The sequence below is a fragment of the Eucyclogobius newberryi genome, unplaced genomic scaffold (assembly GCF_026437365.1).
Source record: "Eucyclogobius newberryi isolate DKJ021-1_F unplaced genomic scaffold, fEucNew1.0.hap1 SCAF_5, whole genome shotgun sequence".
In the NCBI taxonomy this organism is placed as follows: Eukaryota; Metazoa; Chordata; class Actinopteri; order Gobiiformes; family Gobiidae; genus Eucyclogobius; species Eucyclogobius newberryi.
Window position 1 is genome coordinate 30,848,753 of NW_027316167.1, and position 20,703 is coordinate 30,869,455.

Below are 20,703 nucleotides of genomic sequence, written 5' to 3' on the forward strand. Positions count from 1 at the left end.
ATCTCCATCTTGAAGCCTCTAATCACTCGTTTGAAGACGGTGAGGTGAAGGTTTTAAGCAGGGAGAAAAGATGGTTTGAAAGAGGAGTCAAGGAAGCTATTTTTGTTAAAAAAGAAAGACCTTCTTTAAACAGAAATGGAGGGCTAAGGTTTAATCTTCCTGTTATTTATAATGGGTTACTGAACCCCTGGAAAGGTAGAGGACCAGGACATTTAGATGCTAATCAGGTACTCAGGGTGGTTGAGCCAGGGTCTCACAAAGACAAAGAGGATTCTAATAGCCCATTAAGATTCTGAATAGGCTCGGTAGATACAAGGGGGAAGTTTCTGTTGAAACAAACAACTCTTTCTACTTCAGGAAGGCTCCTCCCAATGGGTGGGTCTTACCACAGAACAGTATTAATATCGGAGTTCTCGATCCAAATTCTTTTATTGACAATGACTCTTGGATGAGAGTCGAAACGTCTATTTTTTCAAACTGAGTCCAGATGACTACAACTGAAGCTTTTTCTACTATGGAACACGCCTGGACGAATGAGGGATTACACCGACTTAAGTGAAATATATATATAATATTAGGATGTCAAGGTTATTAGGTTAATCAAGAATCGTTATTATTCAGGTCACAATATAATAGAAAGAACCAGAAAATAATAATCGCGACCATTTTAAAGCAAAATTAAGTATGTTTTGTTTACAGCCAAAAAAATAGACCTAAAGTTTACTTTATGTGGCTGCTTTTGTCAAATTTAACTTTATTTTGTCCTTCAGTAAGTAAATTTTGTAAAGCCGGTCACAAACTTGAGAAACAGTAACATGATAGACTTGAATGAAAGAAAATTAAAGATTTCACTGTTGTTTTGTCACGGTCTCAATAATCGTGAATAATCGTTAAATCATGATGGCTTTTTTCACAATAATTGCAAAACTCAAATTTTATATCATTACATCCCTAATGGGAAGTAGGGCGGTAGGGCTCGACTAAAGACATGCCCTATTGACCCATTAGTCGACCAAAAGGGGCTGCAGGGAAATCTATCAGAGTACGTCCATGTATCTGACGCCAAACTGCACTCAAATGACCACAGCTGCACAGGAGTTCATGCAAAAACAACAATTTATGCAATTTAGATTTTCATACAGTATTCATGGGTTTCAGCTTCCTGTTTAATGAAACATTTTGAGGACTTTTTCCCCATTTAGAAGATATGTGAATATGATATATTATAAATCATTATTAAATATGATTATTTGGTTATAAATTGTTAATCGCTCTGGCAACAATGCTACATTCTCATCAGTCTGAAGCCCATGGATAAGATGATTGAAACAGATTCACTTCTAAATGTGTGTATAATTCACTGCATAGCTTCTTATTTTTGCTGTTGTCCCTTAGAAATCCTTTTATTAAATCGAAATAAAATAACATTGCTATTTATTTAATTTTTGGAGTCTGTGTTGTCTAGATATTAGATATTAGGTAGATAATTATTTTTTATAGTCACGAGTAGTTGATTAATCGTTGCAGAAATACAGAAATATTCAGACAGTAATAACATAATATTGTCTGAATATTGTTATCATACTAACCAAAATAAGAAAGTTGAGATATTATTTTTCACATCCACAATCATAATAAATGGTAAATAAATACTATTTTTTTCCACAGATGTATAACTAATAAACAAATCAAATATACAGCTAAAAATCTGTCAAAAGCCAATGCAAAAATCTGTTCATACATTTAATCATAATAAGGTTTTATATTCTTTAGCATTGGCCCTTTTACATCCTTCCCTGTGTCTATTTCCCCACATACTGAACATTGTAGAGACAACATTCCCAATATTCTGTAAATTTTATGAATTGTCGACCTCTAATGACATGACGACATCTGCTCGTGCCACATATTCACACTGTGTCTCCACTAAATGACCGTGCACAGTTCAAAGGTGAGTCGAAAGGAGGTTTGTAAACCGCGGTTCCATTCCACAACGGATTTGAGCAGGATTAACGTTCACACTGAAACAAACTAGCCGCATGTGTCTTGAGACAAACTTCTGCAGGTTTGAAACTAAATCTTGATCTTTGTCGACGTCCCGAGACCTTGAGGAATGTGCGACCAGCCCGGATGTGTCGCAGAAGTCACACGTGTTGTGCTGAGCTGGACAAATGCCCTCAATCTTTGCCTCTTGTACTTTTAGTTTCAGTGTGAACGTTAATCCTGCTCAAATCCGTTGTGGAATGGAACCGCGGTTTACAAACCTCCTTTCGACTCACCTTTGAACTGTGCACGGTCATTTAGTGGAGACACAGTGTGAATATGTGGCACGAGCAGATGTCGTCATGTCATTAGAGGTCGACAATTCATAAAATTTACAGAATATTGGGAATGTTGTTTAGAAAATATGCAAAAATGTAATCTCGAAGATATATTGTTTATAGTTTAAAAAAGCTCAAATTACTTTTATAAGGTGATTTTTCTGCACTTTTCACATTTTCTTTATTCATCTGTCTGATAAATAAACCTCAACTAATATTAATACTCAATTTAAGACATGTTTTTGATCGATATTAATTTTTTTCATCTTTTTTTAGTGCTCAATATGATAAAAACTAGATTTTCTGATTTGTTTTATATGATATGTTATTTGATTAGTTAAAAAAAAATACAGGTGATTTTAATTCGTTTTGGGGGAAATTAAAGCTTTAAAAATATCACTAACACTATTCGATTGTATACATTTTATTTCGATTTGTAATGTGTGAATCTTATAAAAGCAGCGATTGAAAGAGGTTGTCGCACAACTTGAGAATCCTGAAACACATTTTAACACATTTTAAAGAATTCTGGAGTTTATTTCTGACATGTAATGACTTGTAATTCATCTAAACGAGCTCAAAAGTACAGTATGTCTTTGTCCGTGTTAAAGGTTTGACTTAAAGGTGCTTCTCCCTGTGTTCTGTGCAGCTCCTGAGTGAGAAGATCAGCGGCGCCGAGGGGACCAAGCTCGACGAGGACTTCCTGGAGATGGAGCGAGTCAGTACAAAACGCATCACGTACATTTGACACTAATGCACGTTTAAAGACAAATTACCCCGTTTGTGTGTTGTATATGTGTAATGACAACAAGGTTACATAAATGAAATGTTTTTTTACCTCCATTGTCATGCTTTCTGTTTCTATCTTTTGTGCACATATTTCACCAGAAAATTGAGGTCACCAACAAATCGGTGCTCGACCTTTTGTCCAAAACAACAGAATACCTCCAGCCAAACCCAGGTAACCCAAAACCTATTTATTTTCAACATTCTATCTTTTTGTTGTATTTGTTGTGAAATCAGGTCTGTCAGATACAATGTGTTTTTAAAAATAACAGTTTTGTGTGTTTTTCTGATTTTTATTGTTTTGAAACTAGTTAATTTTAAATTATTTTACAGCTCCACGTGTGTTGCTGACTTTCCTAACGCGTTCCTAAATATTCATCGCTATGAGTTGATTAGAACTTTTCACGAGTCTCGGGTAAAACATTAGCACATGGTCTCATTTTCACCCGAATAGACACTTTAGCAATGTATCTGTGCTGCTGCAAAACTGATTTGACTTCATTAGAGACAAAAACGGGACATGTTTTTCACGCTTCAAACTGTGAGAATTTGGTACAGCGCCGTTAACATCAGTTTGAGTTTACATTGTAAGAACTAACAAAAATAACATTCATGTGGATTTTAGAAGAAAAACAAAGTTATTCAGTTCCTACCAACAAAAATGTAAACCCATATTCAAATATGCTTTTTTATCCAGCTGTTTATGTCTCTATATTTTAATTCAGTAATGGTAATCTAATGTGAATTAAAGTGAATTAAACTGCCAGGTTGGACAACTCAACTCAAAAATGATAAAAATGTTATCACAGTTTATAATTTCACTTCCTGTTTGTAAGTGATGACATCACACTAGGAAATTACCCAGCAAACACTGGGCAAAAACTCATCTAATGTCACAATTTTTTGTTTTATTTGACAAATAAAAATATATCAGAGCGACTTTATTTTGTTGAATTAATGTTTAGAGAGGCAAAAAGGTAGTTTCTTTGTGTAAATTATTAATAAACTTGAACGACTGGAATGACTGTGTGTGTGATGTCACTTCCTGTCATACAGATTTTTCAAAATTCTCTCCACAAATACTTGTAATAATTTGTACAACAGGTATAAATACACAAAATAAAGTTAAAATTAGAACATTGTAAAAACCTGTCATAGGCACTTGTTTTGGTCCGCGTCTGTATGAATGATAAATATGAACTTGTGATGGATCTCCAGGACATGCCTCTCCTAAACTAGACTCTTCAGTTCAGTCGAATGTTTTATTGTGTGTTCCAAGCCAAACTCGTCTGTTTCTGCAGCGTCCCGAGCCAAACTGAACATGCTGAACACGGTGTCAAAGATCCGGGGGCAAGTGAAGACCACGGGTTACCCACAGGCCGAGGGGCTCCTGGGGGACTGCATGCTGCGCTACGGCCACGAGCTCGGCGACCACTCCATATTCGGTAAACAGTCTGGCCATAGGTGCTTGTATATACTACATTTAAAGGTATTTACTCTGACATGAGCTCCAAAGATTTCAATAACACAATGATAATCAAATACATTATTTATTGACAAACAGAAAGTAATAGTCAGCACAATAGTCTTTTTAATGTATTATCATGTGGTTTTACACTCGTTATGAAAAGACCATTCTAAAACTATTCTGGAAACAGTTTTGTCCAGTTAGTGGTTTTCAGATCTTGAAATGTGACAGTATGTCCAGCCAGTTGTACGTATTATTAGCCTAAATAGTATAACAAATACCTAAAAGTTGTATTGATAAATGTTGAACCTGGTCGTTTCTATGAATGATAGAACTGCCCCGTCTGTATTAAATAACATTGGCCTATAGCATGTTGTAATGTCATTTGAAACCCAGGAATGTGTTGTTTTTTTCCTTTTGGCATTGATACTTGTGAGCATCTAGTTCCAGTATTAGTTTTCTCACTGATTTGCTTCCGAATATTGATTTAATTTAGATTTTTTTGTCAGCCCTACTAGCTGTTTAAAAATGATACAACTGGCCTTTTTAATATCACAAGAGCTCATTCTGCTTTCTGATTTGATATGTAGCTTGAAAACCAGAACACATACAAATGTAAACCTAAAGAAAACGTCATACCTGTGATACGTTGATAAGATAAATAGTTTGTGTTAATAATGAAAGAATCTATTCTGTACATGTGTTCAGGCTCGTCTCTAGTGGACATGGGCGAGGCCATGAGGCAAATGGCTGACGTCAAAGACTCTCTGGACATCTGCGTCAAACAAAACTTTATTGATCCACTTCAACATCTACAGGACAAGGACCTCAAAGAAATCATGGTACGCCCCAAATATCGAAGTGAACCGCACCGGGCCGTTTGAGGGGTCCTAAGTGGCCCACAGGGGTCACTACCTCTCAAATAGGACGAGAACTCTTCGGCTCCGGGTCCAATTTAGAAGGAGGAGCTACAAACCACCGAGATGATTGGACGAGAGAGAGCACAGACGCCATAAAGCAGATATTAACAGACGATAATCATTTCTCACCAAACACGGACTTGATTTTGTGGTAAACCGCTGTATGTTGAAGCGACAGACTTTGTAATGCTAATCAACGCTCGACACCAACCTAAACCTGGAGCCTCGCCTGGAGCATAGAAACTCCAAACGTGGAAACATACTGTATATTACATTACACAGCCAGTGTCTCTTACTATATATACTGTATGTGATTCCAGCATCACCTGAAGAAGCTGGAGGGGCGGCGGTTAGACTTCGACTATAAGAAGAAGCGTCAGGGGAAAATCCCGGACGAGGAAATCCGACTGGCCGTGGAGAAGTTCGAGGAGAGCAAAGACCTGGCCGAGAGGAGCATGTTCCACTTCTTCGAGAGCGACGTAAGGACGGACGAGAATCAAGCAAATCGCACACGAAATGAGGCTGGAAAGAGGGCAAACTCACAATGATAGTCAGCCAATCAGAAGAGAGCGTTCAATACTCTTGTGTTTACTGCAGCTTTAGAATCGGACAGACCCACTCCTCCTATTGGTCGGCCTTTGACACGCTCTGGATGATACATCCAATCACATTGGTGACACACAAGTGTGAATTCTCAGGAGAAGCAGATGCTGATAGGTTTAATTACCTCTTAAGGAAATATGAAGCTATTGAATGTACAGTAATGAATGAAAAAAATATAAAGGCCTTAAAAGACACGTCTTTTGCAAAATTTCATTCGTGGTTGTTGATGAGTCCTGTTTAGGAAGTTCTCTCCCGCTGAGCCTCCGAAAACGCTCCAGTTTAGTGACATCATAGGTTGAGCCCTGAGATCTTCTGCGTTGTTTTTAAGTACATAAGACATTGCCAGACACGTTCTTAGCATTTTCTTTTCTCAAGATGCGTTCACCACAGCAGTGTGCTTACATTAGCATGTCAGGGGAAGCTAGCTTTTCTTTATTTCCCCACGGTAATTCCCTCTGTTCCCAGTAGATGGAGTCCTAACACAAATCATGATGAGCATACAACTCACTGGTAGAAAGTAACATCATTTTCAGTAGATAAATAAATACTTAAGAGCATGTTTAAAGGCAATGCAAATACAGATAATGCATACTGTATTTTCCGGACTATAAGTCACACCTTTCTTTTTATAGTTTTGACCGGGGTGCGACTTATACTTATATTTATACTTATATACTTATACTCTGGAGCAACTTCTATGTGATATTATTTGTTATTTTCACACTTCCAACCGCATTTCATACTCCAGTGCAACTTATATATGTTTTTTTCTTCTCTATTATGCATTTTTTGGCTGGTTCGACTTATACTCCGGTGCGAATTATAGTCCGGAAAATATGGTAATATGTGTCCTTTAACATCATATTTAATCACCACATTGACTCGCACCTTTAACTATGTTGTACTTTCACTCGCCAAAGAAATGGGTGTATCAAATTATCTACAACTATATTTAGGTCTTGACTTAGACACATTTTCACAATTGATTTTGGAACTAAGCTGTCGTCTGCCTGTAGGTGGAGCAGGTGAGCCAGTTGTCTGCTCTGATCGAGGCGGCGCTGGATTATCACCGACAGTCCAGCCAAATCCTGGAGGAGCTCAGCACAAAGTTACAGAAGAGGTGAGACGTTTCAGACCAACCCAGGCGTGACCGGCGCTTTACGCAGACCCGTTACACAAAGGTCACGCAATCGCACACGGTTGTTACTAACTGGGAGTGACAGAAAGTGCACGTGCAAAGCAATTAGAGCTCGAATTTCATTTTCACACGGCTCTTCATATCAGAACAGTATTGACCTATAAATAAGTGACATTTTCAGACCTGCACATTCAGGTTTAATGCCATCGTCGACAGATCGATAAGTGTAAAACTCTGCAATTTACAAGGAATATCACATTTTTTTAATAGTTTGTCATCAAAAAACTTTCCTAAAGCCGTGAATAAGCTCTAAACCACGTTGGATTATGCATGTTCATTATATCATTTATGTTGTTGAGTACAGCCTTAAAAGCAATTAGGCTGAGCAAAATAATATGTCTGTTTGCCGTAACCTGACCGACTGAAAAAAAAAATCAGCATTTTTTTGGAAAAACGTCAAAATCTTATATTTTTCAATTATTTCGCCAACTCACCGACCGTGTTGAATATTTTTATCAAGTTGGTAAACATATCTTTCTTCCCAAAGGACTGATAACGCACCGCGCAATGCATCTGCGTCTTCATATTCAGTCCTCCACATGTTTCTGTAACAAAACAGAACGCCCATAGATGTCGTTATATTGCCTTTTACAAGTTAGTTTACCTCTGTCGGCGCCACTGACGTGTCCATAGTACATGTCACACTCTATCACGGTGTGAAATCTGAATGCATTCTGGGATTGAAACACGCCCAGCAGCGTCATCACAACAAACATGGCAGCGCCCGTGTCCCCCGCATGTCCCCCCCGCTCGCCTTATTTATCAAAATAAAGGATAACAACGTACAAAAGGTCGATTGAAATATCTTAAAATCGTGAGATTTAAACTCCCAATCGGGTGGATCGAGACGGTCTCCGTCATTGACTGTTGAAGGCTGACCCCTGATGGTCACTCCGAGTCAAAAAATGGCAAAATTTTGATTTTTTTTTTTTTTTTTTTTGCCTTCAAAATTAAAAAAATAAGAATTTGCCTACCGACTGACCCACTTGAAAAATGTTGACTCGGGTTACAGCAAACAGACAATTTATTTGGGGCAGCCTTATTTAAACTATATTTTTGTGAAGAATTGTTATTTTTAAAAAACGCAGTATTCTGGCTGTTAAAACACTTTGGAGATCGTCTGCACAGGTTTAGAGATTAAGCCGTTTCATTTCCTGGTTCTCCTGCTGCGACCGTGACCCGAATAACCTAAAGTATGCGTGTAATATACTGTAGATGGATTTAACTCTTTCATTAGACCTTAATCCAGTCTCAGATGAGGTACAAGAGTGTGTAACTGTACTGTATACGTTGAAACTAGTTGTACGGATACTACCGTACGTAATCAATGCTAAACCAGATACTCATTTGAATAAGAAAGTAACAAGAATCAGCACTAGACAAAGATAACATACATGAATGGGGCAGCAGTGGATTTTTCCTGTTTTGAAGTGGTCTTTATCATTCAGAACTGGTAGAAAGGCACAAGAAACTGCTATTGATTGTATATAATGCAAGTTTTTGTCATTATTATGGCACTGAAATATTATAATAGTCATATCGAGTCGGGCTGGGCGATGTCGTACAGTTCATGATATAACTGTGACTGTAGACCAGCTAAAGGCTCAGGTGCTTTTGGTTAGAGCACGGCCGCTGTAAAATAAAAGCCCCAACTAAAAACCCTCACAGATGTGAACATATCTGCAACGTGAAGTAGAAGCTGAAATTAAAGTGCCTATGACAGGTTTTTACAATGTTATAATTTTGACTTTATTTGGTGCATTTATATCTGTTGTAAATATAAATGATAGTTTTACACCGATCGAGTTGGTATTTGTGGAGACAAAGTTGGAAAATCTGTAGAAAATTTACAGGAAGTGACATCACACCAGGGACACTCATTCCAATCAAAGTTTATGCAGAATTTACACTATAACAAACAATATTTTTTACACACTCAACATAATTCAACCAAACAAAGATGCTGTCATATAATTTAATTTGTCAGAAAAAAAAAAAAGTGTCATTAGATGAGGTTTTATCCTGCAAGGTCATTTTCTAGTGTGGTTGTTGTTGTTGTTGTTGTTGTTGTTGTTGTTGTTGTTGTGGTGGTGTTACTTTTAATGGCGTTTAGCAGCCAACTGAAAAGGTGCATTTACCGACACCTAAGTCTAATGTAACTAATGCTGTAATTGCTTTTCTAAAAGTCCATTTTGTTCAACACTTCTCAACTCAGGATATCCACAGCCAACTGTCGTCCCAGAAAAGAGTTCAAGTCGAAGTCTGTGAGGAGCAGCATCGAGACTGTGGGCAGTAACCACCAGAACGGACTCTCGTACAGCTCCTCCATCAAATCCACAGGTACAGCCCCCGAATCCCCTCGTATCCCCACGAATCCCCCCAAGTGTGACGGGTCCAAATGTTACACGGACACAAACGAGCAGAGATCCCTTTTATATAGAGTCTTAAATGTAAACAAATAAACATCCCTTAATGTTAACTAGTATGTTTTTTATTAATTTGTTTTTATGTTAAGGGCGGGCGACAGGCTTTTAGATAGAGACCCGTCTTCCCGTATTTTAAAATGTATACGGGCATTTTCGAGTGCAGGGACGGCCATTTTATTAATAAATCTAAATTAAATTAAATCGGGCCGGGAAGCATTTGACAATAGTCCGCCATTACAGTTTACTGTTTACAATTGAAAATGTGCATGCTGTGCGCTGATTGGTCTACAAAATGTGTGTACTTGGCTCTGATTGGCTGCCAAGCCTTGGTCCAGAGGATGCCGAAGCTACTAGTGTTTTCGTCTAGTCGGTCCCCGGGTGTTTTCAAATCTAAAAGCCTGGTGGGCCATGTTAAAAAAAAGATTGTTAAGGTTCAAGTATCGCACAAAACGTAAATGGACTATAAACGTAAAGAAATATCACTTTGTTTCCTCGTTTGGAAGACTACACTAGACACTAGACTAGTTCTTTTTCAATGTATTATTAATCTGCTCTTTTTTGTCATTTAATTGGTTTTATACATGCTTGATATTCTGTCCAAAACTTGTGATATTAAAAGATTTTAGATTGTAGTTTATATTATTTGTATGTTTGTGACTTTCGTTCACAGACTGTGCGTTTCTGATTTCAGTACAATAACTCCTGCTGCCTGTCGACTAAAGCCCAGTAAAAATAAAATAATTGCATGTTATAATATGAATAATAGAGTTTCATAAGTGTGATTGGTGCAAACTGAGATAAATGAAAAGTCTTTGTGGTGGAAAAGTCATTTACTAAACCTCTTAACCTCCTGATGAATTAAAGACATTTCAAGGAGCGGATAAACATCTCTAGAGATAAACTAAAGTAGGACGTAGTGTTTGTGTGCAGTTAATTAAAAACTGTTGTACAAAGGTCATTTTGCTATTCGATGATTCTTTCAATTGACCAGTGCGTTGTTTACAGCCCATAAATATCAGATTTTTCCTCATTTTGATCCAGATGGCGTTCAGATGACGCAGCTTGAGTTCGTCCTGATGCAGTATATTTACAGATAAAGTGGATTTTTGATCAAAAACACTGAAATGACACGTGTTCTATGTCATTTTGATGTAATTACTGCTTTGTACGAGTCATAAAACGCCGTCTCTCGCACATGTTTTGGAGCCTGTTTATAGTCCCGATTATTCAATTACCAAATGAGTTGAAGATGAACTAATTGCAGCCCTAGTGCACAGTTCTGTCCACTTTCTTAACGTATGTCACAGTTCAGTTTTTTATGTGTTTTTTCTCTTTGCAGACGTCCAGATCCACACAGTCAACGGGAAAAGTACGTGCACCTTTTTGATTTCGACTTTTTCACATCGCATTCACTCATTGTTTTGTCCAGGTCAATTCAACTTTTATTGTCCTTTTTAAATTCAAACAAGAAATGAATAAACAGCCGTAACATTAAGACCGTAATGAAAAAAATTGTATAAGGAACTGTTGTAAATTTGTATTTTCATCACTTCAAGGACAAGGAAACGATAAATTATTATTATTATTTTTAAAAGACGTCAATGGAGTTTATTGTGTTATCCTGAGTGAAGGGTTGGTTTATTTTTGGTTCAATTTAATCTTACTGCCACTACTTTAGTACAAATAATTTAAATGGCCTCTTGCTGGCCAATAATTACACAAATTGCTGCTTTTACATTAATATTGTATGAAATGAAATGAGTTTCCACAAAGTAGAAAAACGTAAAAGTAATGTACCGTGTGTGTAAAAATGAAGTAAGCAATGTCCTGTTCCTAAAGTTTTCTTTTAACCCTTATTTTAATTATCCTAACCTTAAAAAAAAGAGTTAATGCATGTGTTAATTGCTCGTCTTGGCTTTAGAGACACATTTTCTTGTCTTGTGAGAGAGAATGGCTCTGATGGCGACAACATAGACTGTGGACACCAGGGTTTTAATAAAAAGCTTTAAACGGGTTGAATTTTGGGAAATATGTCCACAATTTCCCCATGTGGGACAATAAAGGAATATCTTATCTTATCTTATTTCACAGCTTTATATTAGCCTTGTTCAAGAGACAAAACGACAGCGCCGTTTGAGAAGAACAACAGTGCCCCCCTGTGATCGAAACTGCAACTGCATTTTCTGTTTTTGTAGGTTTTTGAGACTAAATAAATTAAGTACTTTTTGGATTTTATTTGACGATTTTGAAGGTCAAAGTAGTGGCAGTTGAAGTGGCCATAATAAGTAAATGTTTTAGCTGATGTCGTCGTAGTAGTAGTAGTAGTAGTGGTAGTAGTAGTAGTAGTGGTGGTAGTAGTAGTAGTGGTGGTAGTAGTAGTAGTGGTGGTAGTAGTAGTAGTGGTGGTAGTAGTAGTGGTACTAATACTTATCACAAGCAATGACTTTAGTTAAAGAAGTAATCAAAACTACTCATCCACATTTTACACCAGCACACATATTTATATTTTTATTTACAAGTACTTCTGTGTCCGTGTAGTTTGTGTTTCATGCGTCTAGTGTCCATTTTGTGTGTTTTCCTTTGAAGCCGACCACATCACATCTGCCCCGGAGTCATGGCCCGACAGCCCCGTCACCAACGGCAACCACCATCGTGAGTCTCCACCACCCCCCATCAGCACGTTGTCATTTCATCCAAACCCCCTCATGTTGTCTTCTTTTCATGTTCACAAAGTGTTGTTCTTTAATTCAGGAGGTGTAATTAGCGTATATCTGGACACTATTATTCATTTATTTATTTATTTCACATGTATCAGAGTAGAGTTGGATTTAGAGAAGTACTGATTTTTATTTTAAAATTATACTACTCCAATAGAGTAGAATATAAAGTAGTCGCCTGAATAATTACTCAAGTAAGAAAAAAAGAGTATAAAATAGTACTGTAACTATTTAAACACAGTAAAGGAACTACAATCACAACTGAACTGAAGTATCACACTAACATCAATATATATATATATATTATCTTACAGTGGCAAAACATGGGTCAAACATTAGAAAACATTATTATAATAAATAAAATTATGCTTTTTTTTTTTCACTTTGTGCAAGATATTTAGCCTTGTTCTCCCCAGCAGGGATGTTTACTTCTTACAACCACTCACACAGAGAGAACGTTGAAGATATGTACATTAAGCTGTGTCAAATGAGGATTTAGCGATGCACAAAATGAATCTTTTTGCTTTTTGTTTGCATCGTGCTTCCTGATTAAACTTACTGCAGTGATCGACTTTTCTGGTTGAATTTCAGATTAAGACAAATTAAAGAATCGCTTACTTTTTCGTGGTGTTGCTTAAATTCTGTTCTGATTTTGACTTTATTTGGTGTATTTATACCTGCTTTACATATAAATGATAGTTTTACACCAATCAAGCCAATGTGTGTGGAGAAAAGTTGAAAAATCTGTAGAAAATTACAGAAAGTGACATCACACCAGGGATATTCAAAGTTTATGCTGAATTTACAAAAAACTAAATAAAAGTGTTCTCATTTATTATTATTTGTAAAAAATAAAAAAAAGACCTCAGGTGGGTTTTGGCCCAGTGGGTAATTTCCTAGTGTGATGTCATCAATTACAACCAGGAAGTAAAATAATAAACCTAAACAAATTTGCTACTCTGGGATAAATTTAGATAAATTTATAGCAAAATTTAAAAGAAATGTATCTCAATAATATTTTAGTTCAATGAGTGGTCTAACCTGTCATTGGCACTTGAAATTAAATAACCAAAGTTTTAAGAAATGAATCCTCCTAATGTCTTTCCCGTGCCATCGTCCCATTTCAGCCTGTGTTACGCTTCGCTAAATCTCCCCCCGCGTTTCTCCCGCAGAGACGGAGGTGCTGGACCAGCCGTGCTGCCGCTCGCTTTACGACTTCGAGCCAGAGAACGAGGGGGAACTGGGCTTCAAGGAGGGCGACGTCATCATCCTCACCAACCAGATCGACGACAACTGGTACGAGGGCATGATCCACGGGGAGTCGGGCTTCTTCCCCATCAACTACGTCCAAGTGCTGGTGCCTCTGCCGCAGTGAGGGCCCCAACCGCCGCCGCGGGCCGTCTGAAAAGATGGCGTCTACATTTCAGGACCGAGAAGCGAGTAGAGGGGTCTGCTCAACGAGAGACGGCCGCGAAAAGAGCCGATTCGTGCGTTCGTCGGTCTTTTCCGGGTGCGGGGCGGTCACTTTGCCGTAGTTATTGTGAACTTCTGACCATGTTTTTTCCGTATAGGACGTTAAAACAATATTCTCGATTGTCAATAGATTAAAAGATGGGAATTGTTTGGTGGAATTTGTTGTTGGATTGCAGATTTGTTGACCTGGTTTACGGTTATTAATGATCTCTGTGATCACTGGGCTCCATCGACACACGTTTCACCGTCTTCTCTGTCGGCGACAAATGTGAAATTATGTTTTTCCGCAACGGTTTCAGAATGCGGTGCCATTTTGTTCAACCCCAAAAACGGGATTTTAAGCCATAAGAAAAACATAGCGACTTCGTGGAGCCAATGCCGAGATTGTCGAGATTCTATCAAGTGTTTTATGTCATCGAATTCTAACGCAGACACGATTTTAAAGTTTGTCCGGACTGTTGTACCAATAGTCGAGAGGTTTCTGTAAAGCACACATTTCCGTTCGATATTTGAGCTTTTTGTTGACACCCGGAGATCGGTTCAGTGGGATTTTTGCTTTTTGAAGTTTTGCATGCGGTACAGGAGGTTTTCAAAGTGACTTGCTGCGTTTTACCGTCAATTTTATATTTACGGACAAACGTAAACCTAAGCCGTTAAAAGTGGGACTCGATTGAACCGTGTCAGTCTCGTCATGTTGGTTCAGACTGAACTTTTGTCCTTTCTGCGTCCAAAGTGTTTTTAAATGTCGAAAAACCATCCGAACATTTGGAGTTTCTTTCTTTTTATTGCTTTATTATGAGCGAAACCCAAATTGTAAGATCGCGTCATTGTAAAAAGAATATTTTGTTTATTTCAATAGTGCAATTCCACGTTCGTATATTTGAAAACGACTTACTAAAATATTTACTTTTTATACAATGTTATTATAAGTGTACCTCTTTTTATTTGAATGTTTTGTTGTTTTGCCTTTAAATATTTGACCTACCAAAATTGACCACTTAATGTGAACTTGTTTGATTGACTCTAAAGGTCTGTTCTTGATCTTTTTTCTGCACTGTTCATCTTGATTTTCTTTACACTTAACTCAAAAATCACGTTTGAAATGGAACCAAGAATTCCTTATTCCTTACTGTTTTTTCTTAACCACTTTTTGCACTTTTTGAAACCGTTAACTTTGTTCTTCGTCGTCACATTCCTCTGTACTTTTCACAACGGTTTTCATGTTTGTCAGGGTATTTTTGCTTTATTATTTGTATATTTGACCCATCCTTCAAGGGCCCGATGTGCGCGTTTAAATACCCGAAGATCCACTCAGACAAAACTCCCACAACGCACATGTATTAAGAAGTTTCCAGTGAAAATCTTGACAAAACGTGACTGGAAACATTGATTTAACTGAAGAATTAAAGCAGATTAATAAAGCCAGGTATCCTTTGGAACGACCGTTTGCCCAAAACGTTGTACAGCCTTGAATGTTGTCTCTGCACGTGTGAGAGAAGTCGGACTATTGTTATCGCATATTACAACTGATCAAATGAATTCATACACACTGGGAAAAGCCGTCACAAAAGAAATGTTTAAATGTCGTCTGTAATGCACTGGAGCGCTTCACCTTTTGTGTTTTGCACTTTTGTCCCCAAATCACTACTTAACTACTTTCAAGATCCGAATGCCAGATCCTAAATATTATACAAGAATCAAGTCTGGAGATATGTTTATTAAATCTTATCGGCAACTGCTTACTTTTCTGGTAAAAGAGAAACTGGAAAAGCTTCACATTTGTGCTCATTTCACATCAAAATTGGGACCAAACCATGTCTTTATTGTGGCTAAACTGGGCTCAAACCAGGACAACTGCAGTGCACACACAAAGAACTATTTAATATGATTTCAAAACAAGCTCTTTATTGGCCTCAAACACAGTATTGGCACTGTAAACAGATTACCCATCATATTTAATGGATTTCATTTCATCTAAACAGCATTTCAGATCGGTTTACACCTATTTTTAAGATGGTTTGCAACTCAATGGTTTTTATGGACCTAATCACCTGTTGTAATGTATTGTCAGAATAGTTGTGCCTATAAAAGCTGATTTGAATTAATTAAACCTTTTACTGTTCTGTATGTAAGTACCAATTCTCATGAAATGGAAAACTAAATGACTTAAATTATGGGTAAAACTGAGAGAAACTTTAATCCAAGCTGTTCTTTTCTTGTCATTTCAACCAATCCGTCAAATCTTAGTATTATTTTTTAATGTTCAAATGTACCAACTATTTCAACGGTTTCTGAAGTTTACGGGACTGAAACAAACTTTCAAACTGGGTGCATTTTAATTTAAGTTGTTGCTTTTATAGATCCACAGTACTGTTAGCCTGCTCGTGTATATCGCGTGTGATCATGTCAAATAGTGGACTCTGGGGTTTGTCTTGCAGTCAGCTTTTTAAAGTACATTTTATATTTACTTTAAGAGGCCAATTTATCGTTTTTTGTATATATATATTTTTTTGCTTTTTTATCAAACTGAACGGAAAACAAATATTTATCCATCGAGTCTATGCTTGTTTTACAAATAACTTAATCTACGTCAGTAAATCTGAATTTTAACAGTTTTGTAGCTGCTGTAACAAAACATTGTGCAGCTGATACGATAAATAGTCTAATATAAAAGGTCCAAATGCTAATAACAAATACATTTTTATTTTTTTAATACTTTAACAAATCAAGCAACAGTTTACATTGTGATAATATGAGTTTGGATTATTTACCTTTTTCTTTACATCAGCTGAAAGCCATTATTTACTCAAGTTTATTACATCCTTAAATGTTGTCCCTGCATTTACTGATTTAATGATTTATTGATTTTATTTTTTTGGTTACTGTATTTTTGAATGCAAGACAAACATGTACCACACAATTAAGAGTCCTTTTTAAAAACTGAACTATAACTGACTGTATCTGACTGTATCGCTCTGAACTGTAATGGAGTCGTCCACTGTTGCCGCGGTAACCTCCGCTCAAACTGGCGCTCTTCAGTATTGTACACACTTTCAAAGACGACTCGCTGCACATGTTTGTCTGTGTTATTTTTTCAGGAGCATAATTTATGCAAAGGTGTTTTATAGACGTTGTACATGAATATAATAATAAATATATTGCATAAATAAATGACAAATATTCAAACGTTTTTTTGTTTGTCGATTTACTTTAAAGTCTGTGTCATAGAAGCAAATAATTCTAGTATTTGTCCATTACAGTTAGAATATAAAAATAAATAATCGCATGCATCATTGTCCAAATTAAATGAGTAATAATCACATTACAATATATTATCAGTGGTTTATCCTTGATAAAAATACACGCCATTTATTCAAGGTTATTTATAATCGATCCTCATTTATAAACTCTTTTAACTCTCAATTCAAGGATGTTTATAACTTGGTGGAATAGATTATTTAATATAGTATAATCTCATTTCTACATATTGTAATATGCAGTCGTCAGAACTATGTGGATGTAGAATAAAGCTGATCATTTTCAGTTTAGTACTACTTTTCAACCAGTTCTTTTTCCAGTATTTTTTCCAGACATTGTTCTTGCAGTATTCTACGACATGAAATAAACGCGTATAAAGCGATAATGTGACACGTGTTGAAAGTGTATCAAACATGCTCTTTAGAATATTGCTTAAAAAAAACATTTTAAATCTCACTTCTGCCCTTTTGTCACATCTAAATTTTTAAACCCTCCCTATAAATTAAAACATATTTTCAAACCTTCCTTACAACACAACAATTTACTGTTTGACCTGCTATTCCACCTCCAAAAAACACTTGTTCTAACGTCATCAATCTCACACATTGGAACCAAATACCTTTCCTCTCAATGCATCTCTCTTGTTGCCAGATCATATCCAGACCTCGGTGCTCCTCTGCTTCGACGTCCTCTCTTCTTTCTTATCCCTCAAAGTCTGTCTCTCTCTTTTATTCGAGTCTTGTCTTTTCGGCTGCTCCGACCTCACATTCCTGCCCTCTTGCATTCGACCATGTTTGCTACAGTTTGCGGCGCACGTCCACGCCGGCTGGTGGCTCACGACTAAATTCAAAGTGGGCAGCGACGTGGTGCTAGTCACGTCTCCGTATCCCAGCGAGGACGTATGAGACGGGCTGTCCGCTGGGAAACTTTCGTAACCTTTCCTTAAACCGGAATACGCCGCCCAAGACGCCTTCTCCCTCAGCTTGACGACCTGGCGAATCTTCTTCCAACCGAGATGATTCAGCTCGAGGATGTTCAGCAGAATGCAAAATATGCCGACGCAAAACATAAAAAGCAAAAATACCGTCTTTTCCGTTGGTCTCGACACGTAGCAGTCCACGGGTTGACTGCAAGGCGAGGACGTACACAAGAAATGTACGGGGACGTTGAATCCGAAGAGTTTCCACTGCGCCACGACGAAACCGACCTCCAAAATGGCTCTCAAAATCACGTGGAAGATGTAGCATTTGGACAAAACGCCACCAGAAACGGCTTGAACCTCGTTGTTGGTCGTCTTCACGGTGAAAGCTTGTGCCTTGTGCAGAGAGTCGAGCTTTTGTAGTTGTTGGATCGTGATACCTTCCAAAGCGTTCGCCAAACTATGCCCCAAATGCTTATGGGATCGAATCGAACAGCTATCTGAATCGCAGCTCCTGTCGTAGGCCTCTCTGCCGCCGCCTTTGCCTAAATCCAGGCCCGCTTGCCTGTTGTACTCTTCTTGGATTTGCCCTTGCCTCTGCGCGCCGTTCTGCTTCGACAAATTATGCCACGTGTAGATTATGAAGCAAAGCGACGGTGTGGAGACGCTGATGATGTGGAAAACCCAAAATCGCGGTTGAGAAATGGGCGCGAAAGTGTCGTAGCAGACGGTGGAGCATCCCGGCTGGAGCGTGTTGCAGACGAACATCTCCTGCTCGTCGGTGTAGACGTCTTCTGTGGCCACGGCGACGATCAGAAGCCGGAAAATGACCATGACCGTGAGCCAGAGGCGGCCGATCATGGTGGAGTGATGGTGAACGGCGTCCAGGAGGCGTTTGAGCAAAGTCCACTCCGTCATGGTGGCCTGGGGCTGCCCGCGGCCGCGAGGAGGGACCCACTGCCTGGGGAGGGGCAGTCTGCTCGGGTCGGGGCCACCTCTCCTCCCCTGCAACGGCCGCTGGAGCGAGGACGGGTTGCTACGCCGTAAGTTAGTTCATCCAGTTCTTTGTTTGTTCATTGATTGTATGACTGTTTCTGTTGATTCTGGACAGACTCGGCGCACCTGACCGGGCGACAGGTGCGAAGAAGGAAAGGCACCGAGCTTTTTCTAAAGTCTAATTTGTGATTAAAGGTTGTACAAAAAATTGAATTTTTAAATACAAATGTTCTTCCCTGCAATAATCTTAAAGGAATAAAGGAATGACGATTACTTGTAGGAAAAGGTAACAGCAAAACAAGTTCTACTCTCACTTTCTGTCTGATTGTTGTTTTTTGTCCACGTCACAGCAAGAATATTCAGGCACTTTTAAATTTAGTTCATCTGTAAATGTGTGGTCCGCAATATTTGTCTACAACAGCTCCAGTGGAAAGTCTCGTGCCGTCTTATATCTTCTGATTACTGCCACTAGAATGCTGTTTTCTTCATTGTCCAATACTTTTCATGTTCATTCAGAGCCAATAAACAGCTCCTTGTTTTTACTCATATATATAATACAATACGACCACTTTTCTTTGTCCAATCTGCCTTTGTTCTTACGTCACACCACTCAAAAACAAAATGTATGCAAAGATTAACAAACCAGTTCAACAATATCGTTTTAAGTCTAGTTTGAATGTTCAACTTAAGTTTGTTTTGCTACTTCTTCTTTGCTCTGTTCTCAAAAACATACATTATTCAATTCAAGCACATAGTCCATATCCCAAAGTCCAGGTTTAAACCAAATGTAAAAGACTTTTTCAAAAAGCTTGGCACTTTTCTTTTTTTGCTTTTCCTTTGTAAAAAAACGTATCTTCTCCCGTTATTTCCTTCTCCAACGTCTTGACTAATTCATCTGTATTTTCCAGGAATATTAATCTCGTCCTGTGGTTCCAAAAATAATCTTTTGGTCTTGAAGCTGAGGTCAACGTTCCAAAAATGTTCTCCAAACAACTTCCCAAAACTCAAATCTTTCTCTATTCCATTCGCTCCATCGTTGCTTCTGTTGTACTCCGTGTTGTACTCCGTGTTGTACTCCGTGTTGTACTCCGTGTTGTACTCCGTGTTGTACTCCGTGTTGTACTCCGTGTTGTACTCCGTGTTGTGGCCAGTTTGTTCTGAAGGAGTACGTTCGTGGAGAGCCAGACCATCTCTGCTTGATAAGGAAGTCCACTTGACACGGGGGGCTTGGCACGCTCTCTCCGCTCTTGTCTTGGACCCGTTTTAAACCGGGAGACAGAGCCATCCTCCTCTGAAGCACCTGCTGATAGTGTGCGGTGATAGAGCATACTTCAGCCATTAGTCCTACTCAAACTAATGCACTCCTTTAGCAGAGGCAGATGTTAAATGGTGCTTCGGACGAGAGTGCTCAAAGAAAGACCCTTTGACACTGGACTGGTGTGAGCTACGACGGCGCCATGTAAGAACTGGAATACAGTTTACTCAGAGAAATAAGCCACTGAATGTCTTTCAATTGGAGATTTGAGTCAAGACCAACATGTTTAACACATGATATAAAGCAGGAGTTTGGACTTCATTTAAAAGCATTTATTCACTATAGAGTTTTGTACTTGAGTAT

General features: G+C 38.1%; 2 protein-coding genes across 4 annotated transcripts in view; one reads left to right on the plus strand and one right to left on the minus strand.

Moving 5' to 3' along the window:
• Positions 1–13,849, plus strand: part of sh3gl3a (SH3-domain GRB2-like 3a) — a 46,258-nt gene extending 32,409 nt beyond the window's left edge. The window contains exons 2-11 of one of the 3 annotated variants that reach the window (XM_072465556.1): positions 2,971–3,039; positions 3,210–3,282; positions 4,409–4,552; positions 5,284–5,417; positions 5,816–5,974; positions 7,115–7,218; positions 9,512–9,636; positions 11,062–11,091; positions 12,309–12,374; positions 13,612–13,849. In XM_072465556.1, the coding sequence (XP_072321657.1) occupies positions 2,971–3,039; positions 3,210–3,282; positions 4,409–4,552; positions 5,284–5,417; positions 5,816–5,974; positions 7,115–7,218; positions 9,512–9,636; positions 11,062–11,091; positions 12,309–12,374; positions 13,612–13,814 (1,107 nt within the window). In that variant the 3' untranslated portion in view covers positions 13,815–13,849. Of the gene's footprint in view, positions 1–2,970; positions 3,040–3,209; positions 3,283–4,408; positions 4,553–5,283; positions 5,418–5,815; positions 5,975–7,114; positions 7,219–9,511; positions 9,637–11,061; positions 11,092–12,308; positions 12,375–12,858; positions 12,954–13,611 lie in introns of those variants that run through there. The other 2 variants (XM_072465558.1, XM_072465557.1) reach the window with 2 other exon arrangements.
• Positions 13,850–17,822: 3,973 nt separating this feature from the next.
• gjd6 (gap junction protein delta 6) lies at positions 17,823–19,135 on the minus strand. The gene has a single exon (XM_072465185.1). It carries the CDS (start codon positions 19,005–19,007, stop codon positions 17,823–17,825), a length of 1,185 nt encoding a protein of 394 aa, XP_072321286.1. The 5' UTR covers positions 19,008–19,135.
• Positions 19,136–20,703: the final 1,568 nt, after the last annotated feature.